The 26,847-nt window shown below is 32.5% G+C and overlaps 1 protein-coding gene across 2 annotated transcripts in view; it reads right to left on the minus strand.

Annotated features, from left to right (window-relative positions):
* Positions 1 to 5,821: 5,821 nt before the first annotated feature.
* LOC131841281 (G protein-coupled receptor kinase 2) overlaps positions 5,822 to 26,847 on the minus strand; it is a 53,130-nt gene continuing 32,104 nt past the window's right edge. For both annotated transcript variants that reach the window (XM_059189581.1, XM_059189580.1), the window contains 11 exons: positions 19,066 to 19,178; positions 18,435 to 18,582; positions 15,010 to 15,215; positions 14,469 to 14,658; positions 11,663 to 11,795; positions 11,208 to 11,343; positions 10,644 to 10,784; positions 9,912 to 10,115; positions 8,868 to 9,051; positions 7,605 to 7,702; positions 5,822 to 7,002 (listed from right to left, as the gene is read on the minus strand). In XM_059189581.1, the coding sequence (XP_059045564.1) occupies positions 6,850 to 7,002; positions 7,605 to 7,702; positions 8,868 to 9,051; positions 9,912 to 10,115; positions 10,644 to 10,784; positions 11,208 to 11,343; positions 11,663 to 11,795; positions 14,469 to 14,658; positions 15,010 to 15,215; positions 18,435 to 18,582; positions 19,066 to 19,178 (1,706 nt within the window). In that variant the 3' untranslated portion in view covers positions 5,822 to 6,849. The remainder of the gene's footprint in view (positions 7,003 to 7,604; positions 7,703 to 8,867; positions 9,052 to 9,911; positions 10,116 to 10,643; positions 10,785 to 11,207; positions 11,344 to 11,662; positions 11,796 to 14,468; positions 14,659 to 15,009; positions 15,216 to 18,434; positions 18,583 to 19,065; positions 19,179 to 26,847) is intronic.

Below are 26,847 nucleotides of genomic sequence, written 5' to 3' on the forward strand. Positions count from 1 at the left end.
GATGTTTGACTGATGTTAGGTATATTTACAAATAAATTCTGTTGATTTCTATTGTTGTTTTTTTAAAATACACATATTTTATTTACCTGGTGGTGTTAAGTCCGCCATATGCACCTTTATTTATGTATTTGTACATTATGTTTTAATAAATAAATAAAACAATTTATTGTTATAACTAACACTTGTGATTTGCTTGAAGAATTACAGTAGCAGTAGCTCAGTGTTTGCTATTGTCTAATATTTGACTGATATGTGACCATGATTTAACAGCATAAAACATTATGGATGTTCATTTATAATGTTAATTAGAATTATTCTTTTGTTAATATTCACTTTATGATGTTTCACTGACCGAGAATCAAACCCGGGAGCCTATTAATACGACTTAGGTCTGCCGTTTATAAACCCAGATAGGCTCAGGGGTGATATTTTAGTTCTTCATAAATTGGTAACATGTATGATATAATAATAATAACAAAAATTACGCAAAACAATGACTTCAGGACTTACCGTTTTATAATCTTTTCTATAATTGAAAACATTTATATGTATACTCCTAATACATATCTGATCCTACTACATACAAGAGGTTCTTCAACAATATAAATAGGTAGTATCAATAAAAGTCAGTCTCTATATCGGAGTCAATTTATTTATGAATACGCTTAAATAATATTTGCATCCAAATACTGCATAACGCCTAACGTTCCAAAAAGCTAACAATACACTAAAGCTACGTACAGCCGGACCGGTTACATTGTAAACGGCGACATGTGGTAATAATACGTTACAATATAATGTGTCCTTCACAAGCCATGCGATGGAACTATGCACAAATTGAATATTCAACAATACCGCACTATGTAAAAGATATCACTGAAATGATAAACAAGATAACACGCACACTGATGCTTCCACAATATAAATGAACAGCACCACGGACACCACGTCGTCTCGTGGCACTTTTGATGGCACTCATGCGCATCCATTTTGAAGGACTAAGGTTGGACACCTTAGTTCTCTGCACCTACCTATCTCACTCTTAACACAGCTTACAATGCAAGCTAATTAGCGCCTGAAATAGGAAATAATAAATTCAAAAGACAAAAATAGTCGCAACAATAAATTTAAGACTGTTTTTGTAAGGCACCGATCACCCACTAGACGGGCGTATTGACAGTTATTTTGCATTTCACATTTCGGTGCTTAATAGTTCTTAAGTTGGTAAACAATTTGTTTATATTAGTGTTTAAAAGTAGCTACAATAATCTTGATGCGATTTAATATAGATTTTCCTTAGTCAAAAAATTAAAGATGGATATTTTTTAGTTTAAAGCATCATGAAATAGCACTAAAACTACTAAAATTCTAGTATAGTACAGATAATATCCTTAAACAGCGGGACGGACAGATATCCAAATTATACTCATTACAAGCTGGCTTAACTATGGATCCTTAAAATAATACTGTTCTGTAGTTTAAATAACACGAATGATTATAATTATTTACTAATTACAATTACAATGAAAGTAATGTTCACATATATAACGTGCCTCATATAAATTAATTTATAGCATTACAAATTATGCATTATTCAAATTCATTCATAAGTAAATGTCAGACACACCAATTGCCGAATTAAGAATACCCTGTATTAAAAAAATCAGGCAAGTAACGACTGAGCAATAAAAAGTTAATTTTCTCAATTAGCCCGAGCAGTAATTGTGTATATAGGTACAACAATTACTGCAATAGAAAATTATATTAAATTAAAATACTTAAATAATACTATTAGTTGATAAAAAGCCGTTGCAGTTAGAGAGTGTTCCATCGACACAGCGTATGAACGACACAATATCACCACACACTTAATCGAAATGCATCAGTGAGTATGATACAGGTATATGCCCGTCTATTATAATAATATAATAAACAATGTATATGTAAATTCATACAAAAATTCGGTGACAAGTACTTTCTAAATGCTTAAATGTATTTTCGGCGATCAAAGGCGGATTTTGGAACATCATTTTGTTCAAAAATTTTAAACAGGTTATGGCCCCTTGTCCGCCATGATATTTTACTATAGAAAAAACCACTTCAATATGCTTGTAAAATTATATATTTATGCTCCTAACGAGTGGCAAACGTTAGGTCGCTGAGGTTACAAGCACTTTCACATGTTCGACTGAATACGTACATACTTTTATGGCTTTACGCTTCAACATATCAGATGATACGGATTTAGATCGGCTTCCAAGCCAACGCCCACGTAGTAGCCACGCATCTTCCTACATCAAAATTTATACAATATGTGATATAGACACTAAATTGATAGAATGACAGGACGTCACGATTAACAATGTTCTTAGGCGAAAGGTCACTTAAATAAATTGCCGTAATCTCCAAGTTCGGATAGTCACTGAAGGTAATTATAAAACCATACCTATTTTAATTATTAATATTAATACGGCACCACACTTTAATAACAACTACCGATTCAGTAACATCCGAACATAGATCAGACCTAATTCCACAAAATTTGAAGCTTCAAAAAGGCCCTAAATGACGTTACTATTCAGTCAATACATTAGTTGTATATATTTTCTTTATATTACATGGCAATTTCATTTAGAATGGACGTAAATGATGAAACAACAACATCCATTCAACCATAGACTAAAGTGAATCAAAAAAATATTCTTGTTCAACAGCATTATATCTTACACAAGTTACCCTTTGACTTAAAACACCGCAATGCTCAAAGACAATATAATAGGCGTTTGAAATATTAAAATACAATAAAAGTAAAGATACACATCCAAATGCATTAATACTTACACACTAATATAATATGGAAGTATGTTTTTGATATTGGCAATGTACAAAAATGGCGATTGCGGACATTTTGTGCGGGGTTCACAATAAATAATGACAACTTACTTACACTTACATCAGACGTTTTGGGAGTACATAAATTTATAATATTTTAATAACTCGACATAAACCATATAGATTTTTAAAAATTCATTATACACCATAGACAAAAAGATACATAGACAATTCGTTTCCTTATTATTGCTCAGTTACCTAATGTTTTTATTTTAAACTGTGCAAGTCAATATTTTACAAATACTAGTATTTAATTTTCGTGCCTTCAATTTTAAGTTTATCAAAGAAAATCTTCTGAAATCCTCACATAAATTAATACACCTATTTTTTATATTTTGTATATAAGAACATTTTACTTTATTTAAATTATTAACCGGGTCTTAACACGAATAATAAAAGCTGACTGTCAGCTCGTGACCACGGCTAGTGCAACCTAGTCGAAACGTCGAGAGAGGTAAATACCTTTATTTGCCATAAAATTATTCGTGTTAAGACCCGGTTAATAATTTAAATAATGTATATTAAACACGAAAGTTTAAAATGAACATTTTACTGTTTATAAAATCGTCAAGAAATTAACATTTTTAACATGTAATATGTAGAAAATGAGTAATAAAAACATGCCTTATACTTCCTTCTAATAAACATAAAGTACTTTTATACATTTATATTCTTTAAATAATATCATTCAAAAATTCACAAATATTTATAGGAAAAGGAATAAATAGTACAAAAACAATTTGTTCATTTAATACTCGTTAGGTCGTTGGGCATTCAGCGGCTGTGATTTATAGTCATAACGTCTTCTGCCACTTTAACCGTTCATATGTTACTGTAAAACTCTGAACATCCCTAAGTCCTAAGATGTTACAATTAAAATTCGGATTTACCTATTCTTAATAGTAAAAATCCGAACTGCTCTGGGACCCATGTTCATTTCGAACTTTACCACTAATTTCTTAACAACTGAATAGTAGGACTTACACGTTGGTAAATCCCTGTACAATATTTATAACAGGTATAAGATTTATAAATAAAAACGTTACAAATATACGGACTTTTACAGTAACATATTTACTGCGAAAATTATGGAATTATGTTTTAAATTCCAGAAAACATTCAGGCCATTCCAATACAAATGCATCGTCGATTATTATTACATATTCTGAAGCAGATTGTACGAAAAATATATCAATTTAAAAATGTAGGGTGTTTCAATAAATACACAAAATCCTATTTTTAATGCATTATTTTAAAAGGTAACTAGCCATGTTAAAATTGTGCGCTAAAATAAAGATAAAAATGTATGCTAAATTAGACAAGGAAAAAGCAGTGTAGTATTATAACTTATATGCGTGATATTTGCACATAATGAATTTACACACAGTTATATTGTTACCCAATTCAGACTGAACTTGCAAACTTCATTATTAATTTTCATACATATGATATTGTATGAAAATTAATAATGACTAGAGAGCTTGTGCAGTAACAGAATCTTACTAATAAGACAGACAAACTGGCAAAAGAATTCTAGAATTTGATGTTTTTTCCCAGTAGCTTCACCCCGCCTTGAAAATTTGCAAAGTTTGTAACTAATTAACCACAGACAGATGAAGATGGACGTCTCAAATGACAATCTTTGCGAAAAAAATATCAAGAACTTTGTAAATCTTATATCAAATATACATCTGTTTTTACGTGGTCAAGGTTTATTTAGGTATTCCGTGTAACTTATTAGACTAAATAACTAAATTGAAAATGTAAGCAAATAGCAAATTAAAGTACTTATTTAAATTTGATATAGCGTTGGATAACCAAGGAGTATCTCAAAACGTAACAGGAAATCGCGACGATGCTTTTGTAATGGACGCTTATCGATTTATCTAAATACTAAGTCAAAGCCGCCGAATAAATAACGACCAGATACATACACATAATAATTTGAGCGAAAAATGTAAAATACTCGTAGAAAATATACACTTCAGTCAACTTACTTAACTTATAAAACTTGTTTTCTCGTTAAATACCTACTAATCCCGCGTGGTAAAATTTGATCATTATTAATCAATATGTATATTTCGTATTATAAATTTTGTACAAAATATACATATACAAATATTTTTAAACAAATTGAATGCAATAATTTTTAATGTGACCAACTGACAGGTTTGTATTAAATTATACATATGTAACAAATAAAAAATGCTATTAAAATGCACTGATTGTGATGTGACACAAAAGGCAATAGGGAAGGTTTGACGATACCTCAGATTACCCCATCTCAACCAAAACAACCGGGAACTATATTATTAAGTCTCTGAGTTTATAACAATCCAGAAAGCATTATGGAGCAGCAAAAGCAATAAATGTATAAGTCGAAAACGACCATCTACCAATCGTCAAACACAAAGAAAAATGTATCCTGAGAACAGTACATACTGCTTATAATCGTGCAACCAGGATCCGTAACGTCTAATAGTAAGATGTTGGTGATTATGGAACGTGGTAGCGTTAAAGTCACATAGATTCCTCGCTGCAGATGCGTTCCGGGAGTGATTATGTTATTCACTTGAGGCTTTGCAAAATTGGTAGTTATCGACTTTTTCTTATCGTATTAATTTCAACTTATTATAAATTCAATGCTAACATATGTACAATACAGACGAAATACTGATTTTAGTTGATATTAAAAAAAAACAACGAGTTTTTACATTCACACAATAATATTACATCACTGTTTGAATTCTCTACATTCATCATTGTAAAATGCATATATAAGGGAAAAACATGCACGACAATAATTTGTCATGTTTGTTAATGGTAGTTTATATATAAAACATAAATAGCATGCACTGTATACCAAAGTAAATTCCGCAGTATAAAAAACTAATAGGTATTTTAAATAGGATATACAGCAACAGTCTTATTTGACGTAAGGAAATATTACATCCTTTAAAGAAAATCAACACACAGCATAACAATGAAACCTATTTGAATTTGAATCAACATGATTATATGAACGGTGAGTCGAGATTGTGCGTGACTCTATTTTCAAGTAGAAATATTTCTAATTCTATTTCAATATATCAAGTAGACAACATTTCATAAAAAAAATTATGTATAGCAAAAACATTTCTAAAAATCTAATGTAAAAAATCCTCATAATAAAAATTCATTTAATTTTACCATAGAATGCCATTCTTCCAGAAAAACGAAAAATCATGCATGTTCTCTCTTTTGTTTAGGAACAATAAAAAGTAACGAAAATCTTTTTGAAAACTTTATAAAAAGTAATTTGTAGAATTGAATTGATGCTGCCATCTGAGAGTAATTTTCAGTTTAACAGTCTATTTTAGGGTTCCGTAAAAAATGAAGAAACTTTTCTCCCTAGTCAGTATTAACGTTGGTCAGTTAAAAATTATTGATAATACACAAAAAGTAACTCCATTTCATATTTGACAACCAAAAACAGAAAAATAGTCTAGTGTTTATGAATTATAAGTAATCGGTAGGTGACCAAATTGATAACTAAATTGTATATTTTATGACTATACGTTCATTTTTTTATTAATTTAGTGACATTTAAACATTAAATCACAGACTGAAACAAAAATAGGATTTTATTGTGGACGCCTTTAGGCGATACACCTTACAAATATTTTCCCAGTACATAGAGAATCACTGCTAGCTAAAAGCTGTTTTAATTGCGGACGACTTCCTTCAGACCACTCGTGGCTTCGTTCAAATTCTTTAACGGGTCCGATCTAGAACTCTAAAGCTGGGCCTAGTCAGACTAAAGGTTGTAAAAATCAGTAAGAGCGGTACCTCTAAACGTGTTAGGTTATGGGCCCAGGGCGACGGATCTCGGTGTGGCGCGGGACTCCGAGACCCCCGAGGGCGCGCGGGACTCCAGTGGCGTGTATACATACAAAGACGTTATTGTGCATCTGACGGTCAGCTGTTGAGCATGACGGAGGCGTCCGCGGGCGGGGGCTGCGGTGCGGGGGCGGCGGGGGCGGCGGGGGCGGCCGACGTCGGCTGCAGCAGGTGCTCGGGCACGGGCACGGGCCGCAGCCGCGGTGGCACCTTCTTTTGGGGGCACAACACCTGTAAATGATACAGCAAATTATTCACTAAGCCTTTAAAGATACTAATATAGAGAACGACAAACATACGTAGTTTAATTATGAACTTTAATTAATTACTGTAATGTAATTGTATATAGTTTTTACATTATTATAATGTAATTGCGGTGCCCCTCCGAGTATCATGTCTTATGTTCTTTCATGTACCATGTGAGAAGGAATAAAAAGAAAAATTTCTTTGGGCTAGTACTCAAGTGAGTACTAGCCCAATTTGTAGACTAATAAAACATGAGCAAAAACATCATTTAAATTTCAGTTGTCAAATTATGTAGCCATATCAATCAACAGAGTCACCACACATTTTCATTCACAGATTTCAGCCGTTATATCGATAACGTTGCTCACAATCACCACTCATATACACTACCCTATTTGAAGCTTATAATCTGATTGTGATACGACTGGGAGATCATGAGCGTGACAATACAAAATATGTACTAGAGTATAGATAGATATTACACAAACGCGCGAAAATAAAACCGTTGTGAGGTTCGATTGTAGGTGTGGCACTACTACATACAAATAATAGTCGTAAAAGTAGTAGTAGTACAAATGGTCACTGACCCGACGAGCAAACACGAAGCAGCCGCGCGGTTCGTCTGCAGGAACGGCGTCCGGCGCCAGTTGAAGGTCTCCACTGCGTGTCTCCCGGCCATCCTCGCCTGGCAACAAAAACGTAAATATTAATTTGGCCGTTCCCCCATTTCACAATACAGAATAAGACAAAGTGTAACAATCCACCCATCCATACTCACAAACTTTCGCGTTCATAATATTAGTAAGAATCACTATAGTTTACTACTATAATTACCAATCACACCATTTTATAATCATGTAACCAAATCATGATACACTCATAATAACGTTCTATAAAAAATTGTGAGAGGTACTTTATTTTCATTTAGACATGAACTTGATTCACTAACAAGATTACAATAAAGGTTACTTGTAACACGAATAGAGGGTCTTGCATTCATTAACTATACTAACATTTTAGATGTAAAGTGTAAAACAATTTCTAAAAACCTTCATTCTTAAACATTCTTACAAACTGTAATTACATGTTCATTTTAATTTGAAAATTAGAAATTCCTGATATTGTTTCTTGGTGGAAGTTATTCAGTTTTATAAATATAACTGACTTTCGTCTTCGTATATCAATTAGCGCTGTATATTTAGAGATAAAAAAATACCATAAAATGCATTCACATATTACTGTAATACCAACAAAATCGACGTCCACAATTATAATAGTCTAACAACATTCTACATTAAGGATGAAACTAACAATAAGTGTAAATTTTATTACAACTTAAATTCTGTACTAGTGATGTAGCCACCGCAAACAATAATAGTCTCAGTGTTTGGCCATAATTATAATCCAGTCAGTACGGCTATTAGCACTATAATTTGTTTTAGTATAATTTTTTTAGGTATAATTTTACCTAAAATATATTTAAGAAAATGTGTATATATACTAATGTAACTTTTAAAGTTCGAGGTAAATGGCATTGTTATTAATGTTGAATGTTGTCCACATTGTTAGCAATGTACCATATCCCGTTGACATTCACGCGGTTCCCCTGGAAACCATCATTATAAATTCTTGGAGAATTTGTCAAGATGGTCTAACTGACTTGGCTTCATGCTTATTTTATCATCTTCCACTGGTGAGGCACCAGCGAAACCATTAGCGCAGGCGGGTGCACTATTCCGTTATTAGACAAAAATAAAAGTGTTAAAGATCATGTATTCAAGTAAAGTAAAATATTGGTTTGTAATGCCAATTATTTCGTATTTATATCGGTATGATCTTTGCTTGCTCACCTCTAGAAAACACATTGAGCTCAGTGAAGCAGCCGGTCTCGATCATCTCCGTCTGCCAGGGTATGCTCACGGAGCCCGTGTTAAATTTCCCATAGAACGTATCGTCGCCCGCGTCCAAATTCACGCCTTTCACCGTTGAGAACTGCTCGATGTCTAATACGTCTTTAGCGTACACTGCGTGAGGCTGTAATGTATAAATCCTTGGTTTTAGAGCATATGAGATATGAGTGATTGAATTTTAAAACTTAACACAAATTTGAGAAAGTGTAATTCTAACCAATTTTTAGTTTGTAAGGCACAGCTACATCAAACAAATTAAAGACAAAATGAGAGTCGTATCGTATCAACATTTAAAAAGCATGATGGAAAATCGCGGAAAGTGGCAAGAGCTCAATCGATAAGAGCGTAGCTCTTAAATTATGCATGAATAAAATTATCATTTTGTACTTATACAGAGATTAGTCACTGACATCTTGGTTTTGTTAATGAGACTCTTAGTGGTCCCATTACTATTAATATATACACTAATAGGTTATTCTCTATAGGATCACCCCTTGAAAACGTCGTGCTAAACTTCTAGCGAATTAACAAAAAAAAAATATTATAATATAAACATTATATTTATAACATAACATTTATTTATTAAATATATTTAATATGTATTATTGTTTTCTAATTAGTTCCATATTTTAGTAAGTAGTTAAGTCTATATTAGTTTTTAAAAGTATACATAAGAATATTGTAATTATTATACTAAAACTCGAGCACTATCGTTGTACGCTAACTACCACCTCTGTGACCTCTGTCACAGCGTTAGGTTGGCTGGAATCATCTCTTTCAGAGATAAGCCCGCTCTTGATCACATTTTTGTATAACAACATTTAATTTTTAATGTTACAAGTGTAATAAAGTATTTTTAAAGTAAAATATAAATAAATTTTTATAATAATTCACTACTTACATTGTATTAGCCCGCCTACACATTCTAAATTTAATATACGGCCCTTTGTAAAATCGAGTCTAAGACCTGCGATGTAAACTCACGTCAGGCACGAATGGCGCGTCGACCATGCCGGCCTCGAGGCGCGCCCAGTTGAGCATGGCGAAGAACCGGTGCTGCTTGACTCGCGCCGCCCCGCGTCGTCCCGCGCCGCAGCCGAGCCGCGCCGCCGGGCCCTTGGCCAGCAGTCCCGCGCACAGCGACCGCGCACACTCGCTGAACTTGCTCGAGTACTTCTCCTGCTCGTGCTGCGCCGCCACACAGCAACATAGGGTTAAAGGGGAAAGGAAATTGTTAGTAATGTGGACTGATGACCTCATCGCTAGCAATGTACCGTGTCAGGTTGACTGTCTGATTGATGAGTATTGAAGTGTAATTATTCACAGGTACCGTTCCATCTTTGAACATCTCGAAGGGAATAAGGTGTCTCTATTTTTACGAAAATTTAATTGAAATAAGGAAAAATTAAATCTAAACTTTTAATCCCTTCATAAATAAACATAATATAAATCCCTGTTGTGTCACGTGCAGGGCGTCAGGTAAATAAATTGACTTACGTAATATATTATGTGACTTCATAAAGGCCAAATAATTACCATAAAAAGTAAAATCTTCACATCTTTCAAACATAATTCTTAATTGCAGTGAAGATTCATTTTCAAATTGATTATTTTATTTGTGTACTTATTTTAACACAGATATTAATGAATGAAATAAGTGAATAGACTAATCAGAAGCATAGTTGTCACAAGCTTCGTCAGAGTGTAGCAACTAACCTTCACTCTGCGATCGACTTCTTCCCTCTTGACCTTCTCCTTCCGCGCGCGGAAAGGCGCCCGACCCTCGATCATCTCGTACACTAGACATCCGAACGAAAACCAATCCGGACTAAAAGTATATCTCTCGTTGTCTATCACCTAAGAAAAATAGATCATTTTTGTATTATATATACATGTACACTTACATCATAATAACCTAACTCGCTTACACACATGTTCGGCAGTAAATAATTGAAACAAAAGGGGCATTGTGAATTGTACGTATCTATACAAAAAATATTAATGTAAGTATAGTATACCAGAATACATAATTTTATACAATCCAGATCTACTTTTTGCTTCTGCAATAGCATATGCTGGTGGTCACTCTATTCTCTCAAGTTGGAATTTAAAACTGAATCTGTATTATTATAAACATGTACAACATTTATTTGAAAAGAAGACGAAATAATAAAACATTTTTAAATGGTCGAAGACGAGACTACGTACACTATACTTACATTCCAGTGGTCCGGTGTCACAGGTTCTAAGAAACATGTAGTAGATTAAGTATAGAAATACCTCGGGGGCCATGTAACCGACGGTGCCAACGCGACCTCGAACACTGCCGTCGATGGGCACATCCACCGCCAGCCCCAAATCCGAAATCCGAACGTGGCCCGCGTCATCTAACAGTATATTCTCGGGTTTGCAGTCTCTGCAATGAAATAAAGGGTCACTATATAATAAATATTGTAGTTCAAATATTCTATCCTTGACTTTATGTATGTTCAATAAAGTTTTTTTTAGCCACCAAGCAGTTATTTAAGCAATATTACAATTAGCAAGGTAAGATACGCTAGTAAAATTACAGCGTACAACGATGTGACAAATTTATTCTTATGAATTTCAACGTCATTTTAAGACGACATGATGTCCGTGTGGCTTATTATGTATATATATTCGTCAGTTACCACTTTTCATTAAGCTTACCTACCATTCAGTTACCATTCCAGTTACAAATTGTATAAACGCACCTGTATACGATACCCATCTTGTGCAAATGCTCGAGCCCACAGGCGACCTGCGCCGCATAGAACCTTGACCGCTCTAACCCCAACCCGGTGTCGGCGCCGCACATGTTATAGATGTGAAATTTAAGATCGCCGCCTAGATAGAAGAACAAATATTAATTGTAGAGAGGGAAGGGGGTTGTTATTATATATATATATATATATATATATATATATATATATTACATACGAGAATGTATAAGATAGACCTTAAATTATGTCAAATAAATCAAGTCATAGAATTTTGCAATTTATCGACTATTCTATCGATATGATATCGATTTGATACTGTTAAAGCCGATTTGTAATTACAATTATCCAATACTAGCAGTGGCCGCGGTTTCACCCGCTTTAAATTTCAATAAAGAAGTTTGTTCCATATGTTATTATGCTACATAAGTTACATTACTGTAAAGTTTAACCAAAATCCGTTTCGTAGTTTTTGCATGAAAGAGTAACAAACATCCATACTCACAATTTTCGCGTTTATAATATTATTAAGATTAATATTGTGAGGTTTCAGAACTGAAAATAAACCGACAGCATTATAAACCACTACTCAAAACTGGGTTAAAACGAGAAGCCTAAGAAAACGTAAGCGTAAAATAGAGTTCACCTAAAGGTTAACCGTAGAACAAAGTAATCAACATTGTTACATCCTATCTCAATCATGTTCCTAGCAGGTGTACCGTATATATAAATAATAATTAAACGGATGTGTTATATTGCGCATACACGGCTGTTACAGTTATGATAATATGACTATGAAATGAAATTATTGAGTACATAAGCTTTATACTTTTATCCTTAGGAACAGCGAATGACGTAAATATATTCTGTAATGGCCATAGTGCTATATATTTATAGGTAGATTATGTACAAAAAAACAATGTGACCTAAAAGACTATACTGACAATAAGGAAATATATTTTTTTAACAGAATTTCCCTTAATATAAGTTAGTAATAAACTAAAATTAAATTAAATTCGCCAACAAAGATGGTTGCGGTTTAATTTATTAACCACCATTTTTCTATATAACTAACTGCATAAAATACAACATCCTGACAACCTAACATAGTACATACAATTTATTTTTTACATATAACATATTTTTGTATCAAACTTTTTTTACCTAGTAGGTATCTATATTGTAGTAATTGATACCAACATTATCAAAAGTGTTTCTGTCTGTCTGTCTGTTTTGTTTCTTTTCATGACCAAACATACATGAATTTCTGTTTGCCTAATGCTTGACTGGAAGAAAATGTCTGTGAGAAAAGGTGTTAAGTCCGTCATACGCATCTTTATTTGTGTATTGAAGTTTTAATAAATAAATAAACAGCTGAACGGAACTTAATGAAATTTGGGTTGAAGACAGACGTAGTTCTTTTACAAAAAAGATAAACATAATTTATTTCAGATAAATGATCAAAATCTAATTTTAAACATTCTGAGGTTTGTGCTGATATTCTACATATATTATGAAGTCTGAACCATAGTCAAGCGTTCGACTAATATGTTTGTAATACGACAATGTTACAACTCTATATTTACTTATTTACGTATATTAATTACTACTATTTTTCTCGCCATTAAGTAGGATCATGGTATATTATTATTGATATGAATTGTGTACTGCAAAACACCTTTAAGGAAAATACCAGGTAAATACGTATTTAATACAATTTGCCGTCAGGTAAATTACGGTAATAATAACCAGGAATCGTTACTTTCCAAGATGGCTTTAGAATGTTGGAAACGTGAAAACTTCAACGCCATTATTATATTCAAAGTAGACAGATTTGGAAAGTTAGGCGTGAAAACTTAGGTCATGAAAAATTTAATTGCAGTGTTACCTTTAATGTGAAAATGCAGAATATTCCTATGTTGGTGGAAAGGAAGTCATTTGAAGAGATAAAATACGAGGACCTTAAAAACGAGACTCACAGTGAATAAAAAAGATTTTATTTTGATGTTGCGCATAAAAGGATATTCAGTAGAAATTCAATTTATTTTTAAAGTACGTAAAAATATAATTATCATAAAAATGACACAGACAGTTGTGAAATGTAAAATTATTAATTAAAAATAAGTAGGTATCAGATATAATAAAATATTAAGTGTAAATAACAAACAGATAAAACTGAGATTTTAACTACTAGAAATAATATGCAAGGTGCAGATAGAAGTTATCATGGTGCATATACATTTAATAATGAATCCGAATTTCGAATACATCTTTTATATACTGCCACTTCTGGGGTAAAGTACTCACTTCAAAAATAAAGACTAATTTAGTCACTTTTAAAATATGGGCATTTTTACGAAAATACTAATAATAATACATATACTAAAGATTATGATGATTCAGGAATCTTTTTATGCTCATCCTGATTCACACGACCCATTAATCCTCAGCCAGAATACCATTTTCTTAGAAACACTTCCTAGCAATCGCTTTTGCGCGCGATAAAATTGACCAAAAGGTACAAGTAAGTATAAGCCTATTACAAATGCTACGTGAATGCTAAATTTCATAAACATAATAAAATAAGCCATATCTGACAATATCGCGCACAAACGCTAATATAAATATTCGAATAAAGTACCCCAATAATAATTCTCACATATCATCTTCTATGTACAGACAGGGGACACTTTATTATATGTATGTATAGATTAGGAAGCGAGTTCCAAGACATCACGATACATGATTCTAACGACTGCCGCTGTTCAATTATTGCTGTATATGTATATATGATACGTACCATTCATGATAGTGAGCACTAAACACAGCGCGTCCTTAGTCTCGTACGCATAAGCGAGGTTCACCACGAACCTAGAGTTGATGCGCTGCAGTATCTGTTTCTCTATGAGTACCATCGCTTCGCCCTTGCGTTTTTTTATCCGCTTCTTTTCCAATTTCTTACACGCATACATTTTACCTGTCGCGCGTACCTGGAATGTTAATGTTTTTGTTATAATGGACAGCGATAAGTGCCGGCTAGTCACTTTTTGTTTAAGTCAACAACATTCAGCGATTATTAATGTATTTTATGTGTTTTGGTGGTATATGTAATCGTTTTTACTAATGTATGTAAATGAGGAACGCTAGGAGCATGGACATGCCCATCTTCTTGCCCAGAGGGAAGGGGAAATTAGATAGATACTTTTAGGATGATATTCAGTTCTTTATAATTTTGTCATTTATATTGTAAAACTTTAAGTTGGACTAAAAAGGACTTGTATCCAGAGCCGTAAAATATATTAAATAAAAAATATTATTTTCGAATAATGAATGAAGTTCACCTGACACGCGCAGACCTCGCCGAAGCCACCCTTTCCTAAAACTCTGTACATCCTGAAGGTGTGCTGGGTGACGGGCTGTGCTTCCAACCATTTCCATTGTAGATACCGGTGAAAGTACATGGACCTCTCGAACTCCGCGAAAGGAGTCCCCGCTAAGAAGTTCTTCACGCATCGTATGCATTCTGAGAATATGTCTTTGGAACCACCTGTAACAACAGAATTAGTACAACTTTAATGAAAGTATCAGTATGTGATGGGAAAAATCTAGATATGACTGTTATGTTCATTTGGTGAAATATTGGTATCCGAAGACCAAAAGGAAAATCTTTAATTATATCTGAAATTTTTGAAGTAAAACTCAACTGTGACTGACAGAAATTTAGATTTTGTGTTTAGGAGTGCAGAAGTTAATAAAATAATGTTAATATTACTAATAGAAATATAAACGTTACACACACTACACACAATATATTTACATACAAAATTAATTATAGTCGAATTTCCATCATCCGGTGATCATATACAGAAATAAACACTTAAATATATATACGTTTATAGACCCGTGACTGTAAAAACCAGCAGTCATAGTTTATCCGTGATTTTAATAACATAACAACTACTTCCTTTATAGAAATTGGAGGAAACCACCAATAATTCTAAATATATATATATATATATGTATATAACATATATGAATGTATAATTAATAATCTTTTTTTTATATTTAATTTAAATGAATAATGTTAGCCCTAATGTTTTTGAATGTTCAGGAAAAAGAAAGTTACGATAATGGTTTTTTAATGTATACATATATATATATATATATATATAGCAATAACATCACATCTTTATGTGAAATGGTATATGTGCGATCATATCTTTAATACAAACAAAGTTACATGGCGGGAAAGGATTGTTAATAATGTGGACTGTTGACCCCATTGCTAGCAATATACCATCAGAATGACCTCCACACGTTTCCTCCTGGAAACCATCATGATAAATTCCTAGTGAATTTGTCGCAATAGACTTACTGACCTGACCCTGTGCCTATCATATCAGCCTCCACTGGTGTCCTGCCAGCGTAAACCATAACCGCAGGCGGTTGCACCATAGCATTATCGTCAATTAAAAAAACGAAAGTTTACAAAGGAAGCTGTTGCCGGCTGAAATAGATGAGAAAGAAATACCCAGGTAGACGAATTTACCCAGTCTACCTCAGTTAATAGATTGAGCAATAATGATGGATTTGTTCCGTAGAAAATTGAAAACCAATTGGTCATAACACGTTTAAACTATGAGAAGACATCATCTAATATTATCAATAGATTATCTATAACAGGTAGGATAACTTGTACTATTCTAAATATTTTAATTATATATACAAACATAACGTGAAAAGTCTGTTTTGTCCATCCTAATATTAAATGTGAAAATGTGCCCGTCTACGTGTTTGTTATATTTTCACGACTAAATGGCTGAACGAATGTTAAAGAAAGACGCGAAGATCAGAAAAAGCCGAAAACGGATATAGGTTGTTTTTATCACAAAAAACAGATAGTTAACAGCAATTATTTATAAAGTGGAACTCGTTCTGAGAAACTCACGGATCTGTCAATACACAGATTAAACGGCTAAGAGTACTTTACTATATTTTGTATATTGTGTGCATTGAAGTTAAATAAATAAAAAAAATATATCAAAGGTATTTTCTATAACTTGATTTTATTAAACTTAATCACTCTATAATACATTTAATCAGCAGCTATTTATATGCCGCTTATAACATATGGGATAATCATAAAGTTTTATATCTACCTTATGTTGCTGTTTCTTATCTCATAAATATTGGATGTTGGCGACCCTATAACTTACACATTCTGTTTGGGTACGTGCCCATATATATAACCTCCATAAAATACGTCACATGGGCCTTAAATGGGCTGATAACGTATAATAAGAGGCGAGAGCTCCTTAATTTGGTGACGTCATATTTCATCTAATACATATAATTATCAAAATATATGAACTATTAACGAAAACTAAAATATATTTTCAACTTTATCGGTATAAACATAAAGTTTAAATTGTTTTGTTAACGAGTTTTTACACACAGACACAATTGGAAAATATGTAACGTCATATAAGAGAAGGGTAAGTCTCACTAATGACCAGCTCCGGAATGCAGCTGTAACAAGGACGGGGATAGGAGTAAAAAATCATGAATATCATGTGACACAATATACGGATAGGCCCTTGTATCTGTTTTAGGATTGGCACTCGCGTATTTGTAATCGTGACATATTCATTATTATTATACTAACCAACAGTATAAATAAAAATTTCCTGTCTCCATTGGTCAAACCATTTGTATTACTATATATTAGCCTGGTTCATTATCGTCCAGACAAGATATATGACACCATGACATTGTCATTGCTGTTATCAAGTTCATGGTATTCCAGTCGTCATATCGTAAAGTACACGCATCTACATACAAAATCATAAACAGAACTAAGTAAATCATATGACAAACAACTGTTTCAATAATATAAAACATAAATCGCAAATTATTATTACAAACTGTTATTTTGTGGCTAAATTTATAAATATTAGTATAGGGTAGTATTAATCTTTGTTAATTCCCTTCAGTTCATACGTAAACGTTGATGCAGAAATAGTCTTTTATTTAACACAAACTACCACGGTTGTTAGGTACATTTCTAATAAACTAATATTATAAAAATAATGCGCAATATTTTTTTTCGCAACCATCTTAATTCTAAGTTACTCAAACCCTACAGAGATAATCAGTAAATGTATCTTATTGTGTTCCAGCCTGTATTGACTATTTTACTTAATAGAACTATAACAAAACTGCTTCATGCTTCAAGTACAGTAGAATTTATTAAAAAGGTATTTTTATATATTTTATTTTAAAAATATTAGACGTTAATTAAAATTGCTTATTGAATGTATGAAAAATTATTAACGATGATTATCTGCAAAGATATGTAGAACTGGAAAAAATTTCTATAAAAATATTAATAATAAGTAAAGATAACAAACAGTATAGATATTATTGAATAAAAATTAATATATTATTTATAATACATATATTATACGTATTATATATAAATTATGATTCAATTATATTTTATATCATTTGTCATTATTAAATTAATTATAATTCATTATATAATTTAGCGAAACAAACCAAACGTTTAATACAATAAGTATTATCATTACTTACCTACCTACTTAGAAATTACAGCATCAATCTCAGGGCACATTTGTCATAATCATACTGCTAAATATAGTGCCAATTAACAACTTACAAATATCATAATGAACGATCCTAAGCCACACGCATACTTTGATTCCGTGCAATATTTTTAATTATTGCTTCAGCCAACTAGTAGTACCTTCAAGTAGTGCGCTGGCGTCATCGATGACACGTGTACTGACGACGTCTGTCACTGCTTCGCCGTCTTCAGTCTTTAGGTAGCGTCCAAACACTTCAGCAGCGAGCGCCACTCTGGACTCGTCCACTTCCACCTCGTACCTCTCCGCCTGCGGACAATCGTGTAATCACTTTGTAGTGACTAACATACTGATAAGTTTTATGACTGCTACCACTAGCGATTGACTCCAGTAATGTACCCTGTCAAGTAAACCTCTAGGCAGTCCCTCCTGGAAACCATCGTAGTTTATTCCTGGTGAATTCACTGGGATGGGCTAACTGATCGTTCTATACTTCATGTTCATCCTATCATCTTTCACTGATGCCTTACCAGTATATACCGATACCGTACCATTCCATTATCACCCATTAAGGAAAACAGTTACCATTTTGCTGTTAGGTGGGCTGTCAGCTGGTGTACCGTTCCGTTAGTTATTATATAAAAGTGTCTTTGTCGCAATAATACTGACATCTTCTTTAATGTTATACAAAAAATCAAATTCAATCAATGTTGATAAAGTAAGTAGCCTTTCCCTTACTTAAGTTATGATATAGGTAATTTAATTCTACTAATATACAAATGATATACTGACCACATCTAGGAAATTGTTGTACTTATGGTAGTCAGGCCGAGTCCTCTCACAGAATAGGCGAAAGAGAATCTTGCCTATGGGCTGCTGATCTACTACGTAGTCGTAACCTACATCTGAAACAAACAAAATACAAGATTTATAACATCTATTCTTGTATTACACGGAACTTATGGATGGTCCCATATCTTTATCAGAAGTGAGGCATTGTATGTATTTAAATCAAGATCTCAATGTTAGACCCGAATATACCTACTTTGTTGTTGTGTGTAATAGAATACAATTACGTACTAGTAAATAATTAAGATATCACTGTTTAAAAACTGGAGTAATTCCACACCTGTCAAATTAGAATTATTCCACACTAGATTCCGCAAATAGATTACACAGTAGATTAATCCAAATGTTCCTTAATAAACTTTAATTAAATACAACGAAGGCAAGTCACACTCCAGTGAAAACAAAACGAACTTTCTCTAGCGCAAACAACAGGATGAAAATTTGTAAACAATTCACGTGAACGTCCGGATACTCATAATTAAAAGATATTTGGTAATACAGGTGGTCACAGTCATTCAAACAATCAAATATTTGATGGAATAAAGTAATATGCAAAACAGAATTAGTCTAAAAGCTTACGAGTTCTTTTAAATTTAATACTTCTTAGAATGAAAAACTGCAAAACATAGCGCTTTGTTCATTGGTCTACATGTCCGTACTCGTATATAACACAAAAAAAATCTCTCTCTCTTCTTTTACAAAAGGGCCCGTCATTTACGCGTTTGAACAATTACATACTAGCTTATGTAACAATTACATACTAGCTTATTTAAAGATGCTAAACAATGGCACAGATGGATATAAATTATTTCTTGGACAGTGGTAGCTACAATATAATATATACTTCTTCCTTTCTACAATTGGTTGAAAATAATAATACCAATAAAAACAATATGTGAATATATAGATAGATATAATGATAGATCGATGGAGTATAACAATGTGATAATGCTGATAGTGCCGACGACTCGATATTCAGTTTAATATTATATTCTTGTACACGTAATATACATTTACGTACACGATATAGAATGTCAAAATATTACTTTTGGTATGGGTTAGATTGTCAGTTTCCATTACCACGGAGAGAAAACTAATGCGATTTTCATTGCATGACGCGCATTTCTTGAAGAAGATTTACGAGTAGGTACGTGCTACACTAGTTATAGTTATTTTATTTTTAAGATAATTGATAATTAAATCATTTATACTTTTAAACACATTACGCGTTATTCTATCAAAAATATACAGATCTTTTATGTATTGATTGAACTATATTGTAATCCATTAAGGTATTATGGTGAAATTGATTAGAAATTTAGATTAATTTTAATTTTAAAGATAAATACATAGGTTCTAAGCCATAGACATTGTATTTAAGGGGAGTGAGTCAGTCCACGCAATAAAATTAATACATAGGTATTCTTCAGAATTCATTCTACCTCTATTCAGAGATATTGAGTCTCCCCCCACCAAAGAGCGATAGCAATATTTTCAATAGAAATTTTGGTGTAAATATTTACGATTCACTCCACTCCCCTTATTCTGTTATTACTACTGTAAAACTGTATTATTATTTTTGTTATTCGGAAAATTCATTATAATTACATTTTTATACGCTTGCATTTTTTAAACAAACGTAGATCATTTGTTATTTTTTATGGTCAAAATCGAATAACCAGTTACATGTACTGCTAAAACTAAGTTGTTTAAAGAAAATCTAAATAGTATAAAACGTTGATACTATTTATCGTATCCTATGAACAAAAATGCATGGAGTTCATTTATTTATTGAAGAAAATTTTCATAGTAGCACGCAGAGATGTCGGGAAGGGAAGACTATAAAGTCTCCCTCAATAACTATAAAGTCCATTGGGATAATCATCCCCTAAAATGTTGACATCGGGGGGTCAACCATTGAATGTATGTGAGGTCCAAACCACGAACCTACCGCACCGATAGTTTCAAAGAATAACTAACCATAACTTAATAATCATACATATAATTATATACCTATTAATAATCCTTCATAATTTAAGACATTACTGTTATTCAATATTGAATTCACTATTTATTAATTGTCACACAATTTAAATGAGCATAATTTTATTACATTTAAAATAACAAGTATCTTTTATACAATATATTTCTTTATATACTCAAACATATATGAACATACAGGAAAATTCTATTAAAAACTTTGGAATTACAAAAATAATAACGTTTATGACGACAATATGATATATAAGGACTTATTATTATATTAGTAACAAATAAACATTTGTTGGATTACTTAAATATAATTTTAATTAAAATCAATGTCGTGTGATCATGACAAGATATATACAGCATTATATGTCTGCCTAATTGACATACTAAATGTTTATTGATACTAAATATTATAAATACGAAAGCGTACTTGTATCTGTTTAAGTGCGAAAATCACTAGCATCATATATAATATAATAAATAAAATAAAACGAAATATCTTTCGTATCCAATACAACAGTTACCTAAGCTATAACCGTTAACTCCTTGACTGTCAGCTATAAACACGATCCCATATTTGCCGAAAACACTACATCTTTAACTTTCCCAATAACCAACTATTGGCATTGCGGGAAACATAGAAATATATTCAGGACGATCCTTACTTACTTAATGAATAAGTAACAGTTAATATCTTGTTCTTATACAGTAAGAGTGCCAAGAACCATACGACTGGTATATGTATTAACGATACTGACAGAAATTGTAGCACCTATTCATAAAAGGATTCTCAGTCACGGCATCTTTCTTTTTTTATACCACTCATACACACTAATCTAAGCAATTTCACAGTAGATAAGACCCATACTTACAATACCTACTATGGCAGCTCTTTAAATTAAAGAGAGAGCCCTTTAAATCTAAACAGCTTGTATGCTGTTTCCTGTATAGAAGCCAACGACTTATACAGAACATTGCAAATTAGCCACTGTGAATACAAATTCTGCGCTAAAATGTGAATATAATAATAGAATAACACACCTATTTAACCTATGTAAGGATAATTCACTAGCAGATTATGCTTATGAACGGTGAGCACTATCAGATTATTTACTTTTCCAATCTTATAAAAAAACAATACCATCGAATTTCTAAGATTCCAACATCAAATCATATTCATTTTAGATTTTAGTATAATTTTGAGTTTTTACAAGAATTTTTACCATTATAATAATAAGTACAATCGACCAGGAGCTGATTTTTAATATCAATATCAGTTTTACAATTAATTTTAACCGGTTAGCGATATGTAGTATCACACACATAACTTCGCGACAGATAAGATAATAACGAATAACGCGGATTACATCTAAATTATTGATAACAGAATTAACAATGATTTATTTACTTAGTACCACGCAATTTCGGCAGTGTATGCCGCGACATACTGATATAACATGATCATTAATTGGTGTTGGGGATAAACCGACAAAATTGAGAAATGAAGAAGTATCGTCGTCTGTGCTGAGTTAAGCAGTCTCATATTTCTTATGAAACATTATTTCATATAATACTAGCTGTCCCGGCTAACGTTGTATTGCCATAAAAAATGAGGTACCTACGAATATCGCTTTTAAAAATTTGGTTTTGATAGTAGAAGGGTCGAAACTTACGGTTGTAATTTTTGACCCTTGTTGTGTGTTGTTGTTGCCTTAGACATCAATAGAAGTCAAGAAGTACAGTTCGGAGACCTTCTCTTATTATAATTTTGTGTACATTGACATCTATCCTACACACTAGTCTAATATCACTAGCAGAGATAGCTGTAAATTTTTATATCCATATCCACCAGTAGGGGTAGTTTATTCACCTAACCTATATCGAGGTCGTTATACTAAAACCTTTGTTGTTATCTGCTCACAGTTCCCTCGACTACATCACGTGCTATTTTAACGCAAGCCAAGCTTAGTCGCAGCTCAATAAAAAAGGAAACTACCCCTAACGAATAGCTTAGTGAAACAATGATTGAAGTCGCGGAATAATGGCACAATAAACGTTGATGAAATCATCCGCCCGCCAGCGCCCTAGGGATCAAATGATACGTTAATGAAATACCTAGTTCTAGTTACAATATCGTTGATTAATATTTAATTTAGCGCAATTGTGCCGGGACGACGGTTAATTACAATTATTTACAATGCAAATTTCATTTGACTACACGCTGTACATTAATTACTTATGGTCGAAGTTAATGTTCCCTCGTTTAGTTCAATGAGATTGTTAAATATTAATTGATTTTATGTCACGTTTGACACGTGACAAAGGTCACATAGTAGATCAATTCAGGCATAGGGTATAATGACATATGTATATACTCCAAACCTAGTACTACGCAAAGTAGATATCTTAAATGATTTCACTTTCCATGGACCGATGATTCTTTTACTCCAAAATTTATTCCCACATTGGTACCAAACTAATTGCGTCACGCAATTAGTTTGAATAAGCATTTTTTGTAGAACTCTCTCTACATACTCGAAAACATAAAAAAATTTTAGATACAAGCATTTTTTGCGACACGTGCTCAAGACGTTGAGCTTACCGTGCTGGCATGCCATTGAATCCATTTTATTTATCCTAAATGGTTATTCAACATCGCATAAAACTAAACTTATTTCAATATTCTTTTCTTTTTTACTAAAATGCACAAAAACTCATGAATTTTACCGTAACAGAAAATTTTACATGCATAGTCTGTAATGTTGGCATGATCATAAGTTACAGTCGTTAGGACAGATTTGATAATTTATATTAATGAGAGTAACGGGATTAATTTAGTTTATTTCGCGAAGTTTATATGCGTTACTCGGCAGCCTAAAAGAGATATGATAGCAGTTTCATTGAGAGCAAAGTTACGCCGTTATTGTTTTATTATCCAGAATCCTTATTATTTACTATTATGATAAATGTGAAAGTATGTATGTTTGTTACTACTTGGAGCCTTAGCGGCTTCCATTCATTATAAATAAAAATTTGGCACACACGCAGGTTATATCCTACATAAATATTACAGATTTCATTTTATCCTGTTCAATGAGCATGCCCTTATCACGTTGATGAAATATTTGGGTGAAAATATTTAAGACAATAATTTTTAGGAGATATTAGTATATATATAGTAGTACTTTTGGAGGGGATTATTACTAGTCATCCCATTGCTATAAATGTACTATATCATTACGACATCCTCGGGGTCGCCAGTGACAATGGACTACCCGACCTGACCTGACTTCGTACTTATTCTTTTGTCTTCCACCGGTGCCCGGACAGATATAGTTATAGTCGGCACATATAGTATTTAATATTTATCCATTAATAATAAAACACTATTATCCGTAACTTAGCTCCGATATTTATAAAGGACAACTTTCTATTAAAATAAATTAATCTCATAATTATAATATGTAAGGAGATAAAGAAAGAAGGAAATATTATTCCAATACTTAATTAAATTAAAGACTTATTTTCAGAAAGTATACAATAAAGTAAATATCCATCAAAATGTTCAATATTGCCTCCATCATACCTGAAAGGTGAATGCTACGTCCTTGATTCATACCCTCGTAAATAACAGCACCTTCCCACTTTATTAAAATTGTACGCTAATTTTTCACACATAAACACATACCTACATATTATTGTATAGCTGGTAGTTATATTATTCATCATATTTATTAAATATGGCCAATCCAGAAGATTTTCACCGTCTCAAATTATCTTATTTATAGTCCATTTATTTATAAAATGGTTATGCTAAATGAAGAAGTATAAGAAACAGATATTATATATATATATATATATATATATATATATCATAATTAGGCTCCTGTTACATAGATATTATTAGCAACACATATCTTAACACAGAAAACTCTTCATCCACGCCATAAGGAATTTCATCAAAGAAGAATGATATATTTCAAATATCGTCATAAGAGGCATGGATTTAACCTTGACCCTTCTTTCATAACGGGTAGGTATGATGCTACGTAATTCAACTGGCGTTACAATAGGTTTGCCTTGTGTGAACTTATTACGGTAACCTTTCGTGCGTAACCCTAAATTTGTGTAATATAACCGTCATTTCTTACATACTAAATATAAGTTACGAACATAGATAGATAAAATCTTTAGTCGTAAAAATGCTACAAACAAAATGCTATAAACCATATACCTACGTGAAAGAAAATTGTCATTAAGAAGAAAAAAAACAACAATACACTTACACTACACGTAAAATAAAAACATAAAACAAAATATAGAAACTAAAAGAATTATATATACTTATAATAAATCTGTAGAGAGGTCAATTCTGTACATGAAATATATTTCCAAAATAACTGTCGGGGGTCACCCCCCGATCGATCGATAATGATCGATACTAATGCCAAAAATGCAATCAGTAAAATTTTTTTCTGTCTTTCTGTCTGTATGTTCGTTATAGAAACAAAAACTACCCGACGGATTTTAACGAAACTTGGTGCAATTATTCTTCATACTCCTGGGCAGGTTATAGTATATATTTCATCACGCCACGATCATTAGGAGCAGAGCAGTGAAGGGAAATGTTCGGAAAGCACATCAAAACCACTTAACCGTGAGGAAGGCAATAGGCTACTTATTTTACGAAAAACAAGGGAAATGTAGACGAAGTCGCAGGCAACAGTTAGTTTTAAATAAAACAGGAAAAACGAGAGTATTGGGATTTTTTTGTGAAAAACTTTGCAGTCTTTAACTATGGTTAGTAAATCAACTATTATGTCTGTATACGTCAACAAAATCTTGATGCCTGAATAAAATCTTACTATCATCAAGACAATACACCCCTTTTATCAAAGTTTCAAACGCAAGTAATATGGACAGGCTATTAAACGTATCCCGAACATACCGGGAATAGGTATAATTCGAAAGTTCCAGAACAACCGAATACCCTTAGAGGACGTAAGATCATTAAACTTAAACTGATCTCTTACATAAAGTTTGGACACTTTGAAAATTAGGCAGTAAAGTGAATATTACCGAAAAACGACCATAAAGTGACAAGAGCAATAAAATTTGCAACTGAGAGCTTTGAATTAGTAGGCAGTTGCTACCCTAGTTTTAGCTTAGATATATTTAAAATACATATTAAAATGCAAAAGTAATTTTGCAAAATTTTATTCATCTCTATATATCTCTCTCGGTTCCATAACCGAAACGTTAGTGGCCAGATAAGTGGTTAGAGGTAGGTATTTGAGAGATAATTAGGGGTACCAGGGACTAGTTATGATTGCTAGCAATGCCCCACATTAGGTTGACTCCTACTCCTCTCTGGAAGCCTAAGAATTCACTAGGAATTGGCCCTACAAAAAGGCTGACTAATTTCTAGTGCTAACTGGTTTCCAATGGTTCTCTGCCAGCTTATTGTATAACTCAAGTAATGCAATAAGCTGGCAGATCTTTGACACATTCATGTTACTTCCGTGAAAGTTCTGGTATTATGGTTGTTCGTTGATCGAATAATGGAGGCTGAAGTTGCTCATTAAAACTGTAGAACAAAATTATACATTTTCCTAGATATTGTGCTTATTTGATTTTTCTGAATGTTTACTTGGCTGATTGGGCATTACTTTGTCTTAATAAATGGAGTCATGAAGAAAAATCAGTATAATATAAATAATTGATGATGACATATTA

The sequence above is a fragment of the Achroia grisella genome, unplaced genomic scaffold (assembly GCF_030625045.1).
Source record: "Achroia grisella isolate CSIRO2021 unplaced genomic scaffold, CSIRO_AGI_Agris_v1 utg1576, whole genome shotgun sequence".
NCBI lineage: Eukaryota > Metazoa > Arthropoda > Insecta > Lepidoptera > Pyralidae > Achroia > Achroia grisella.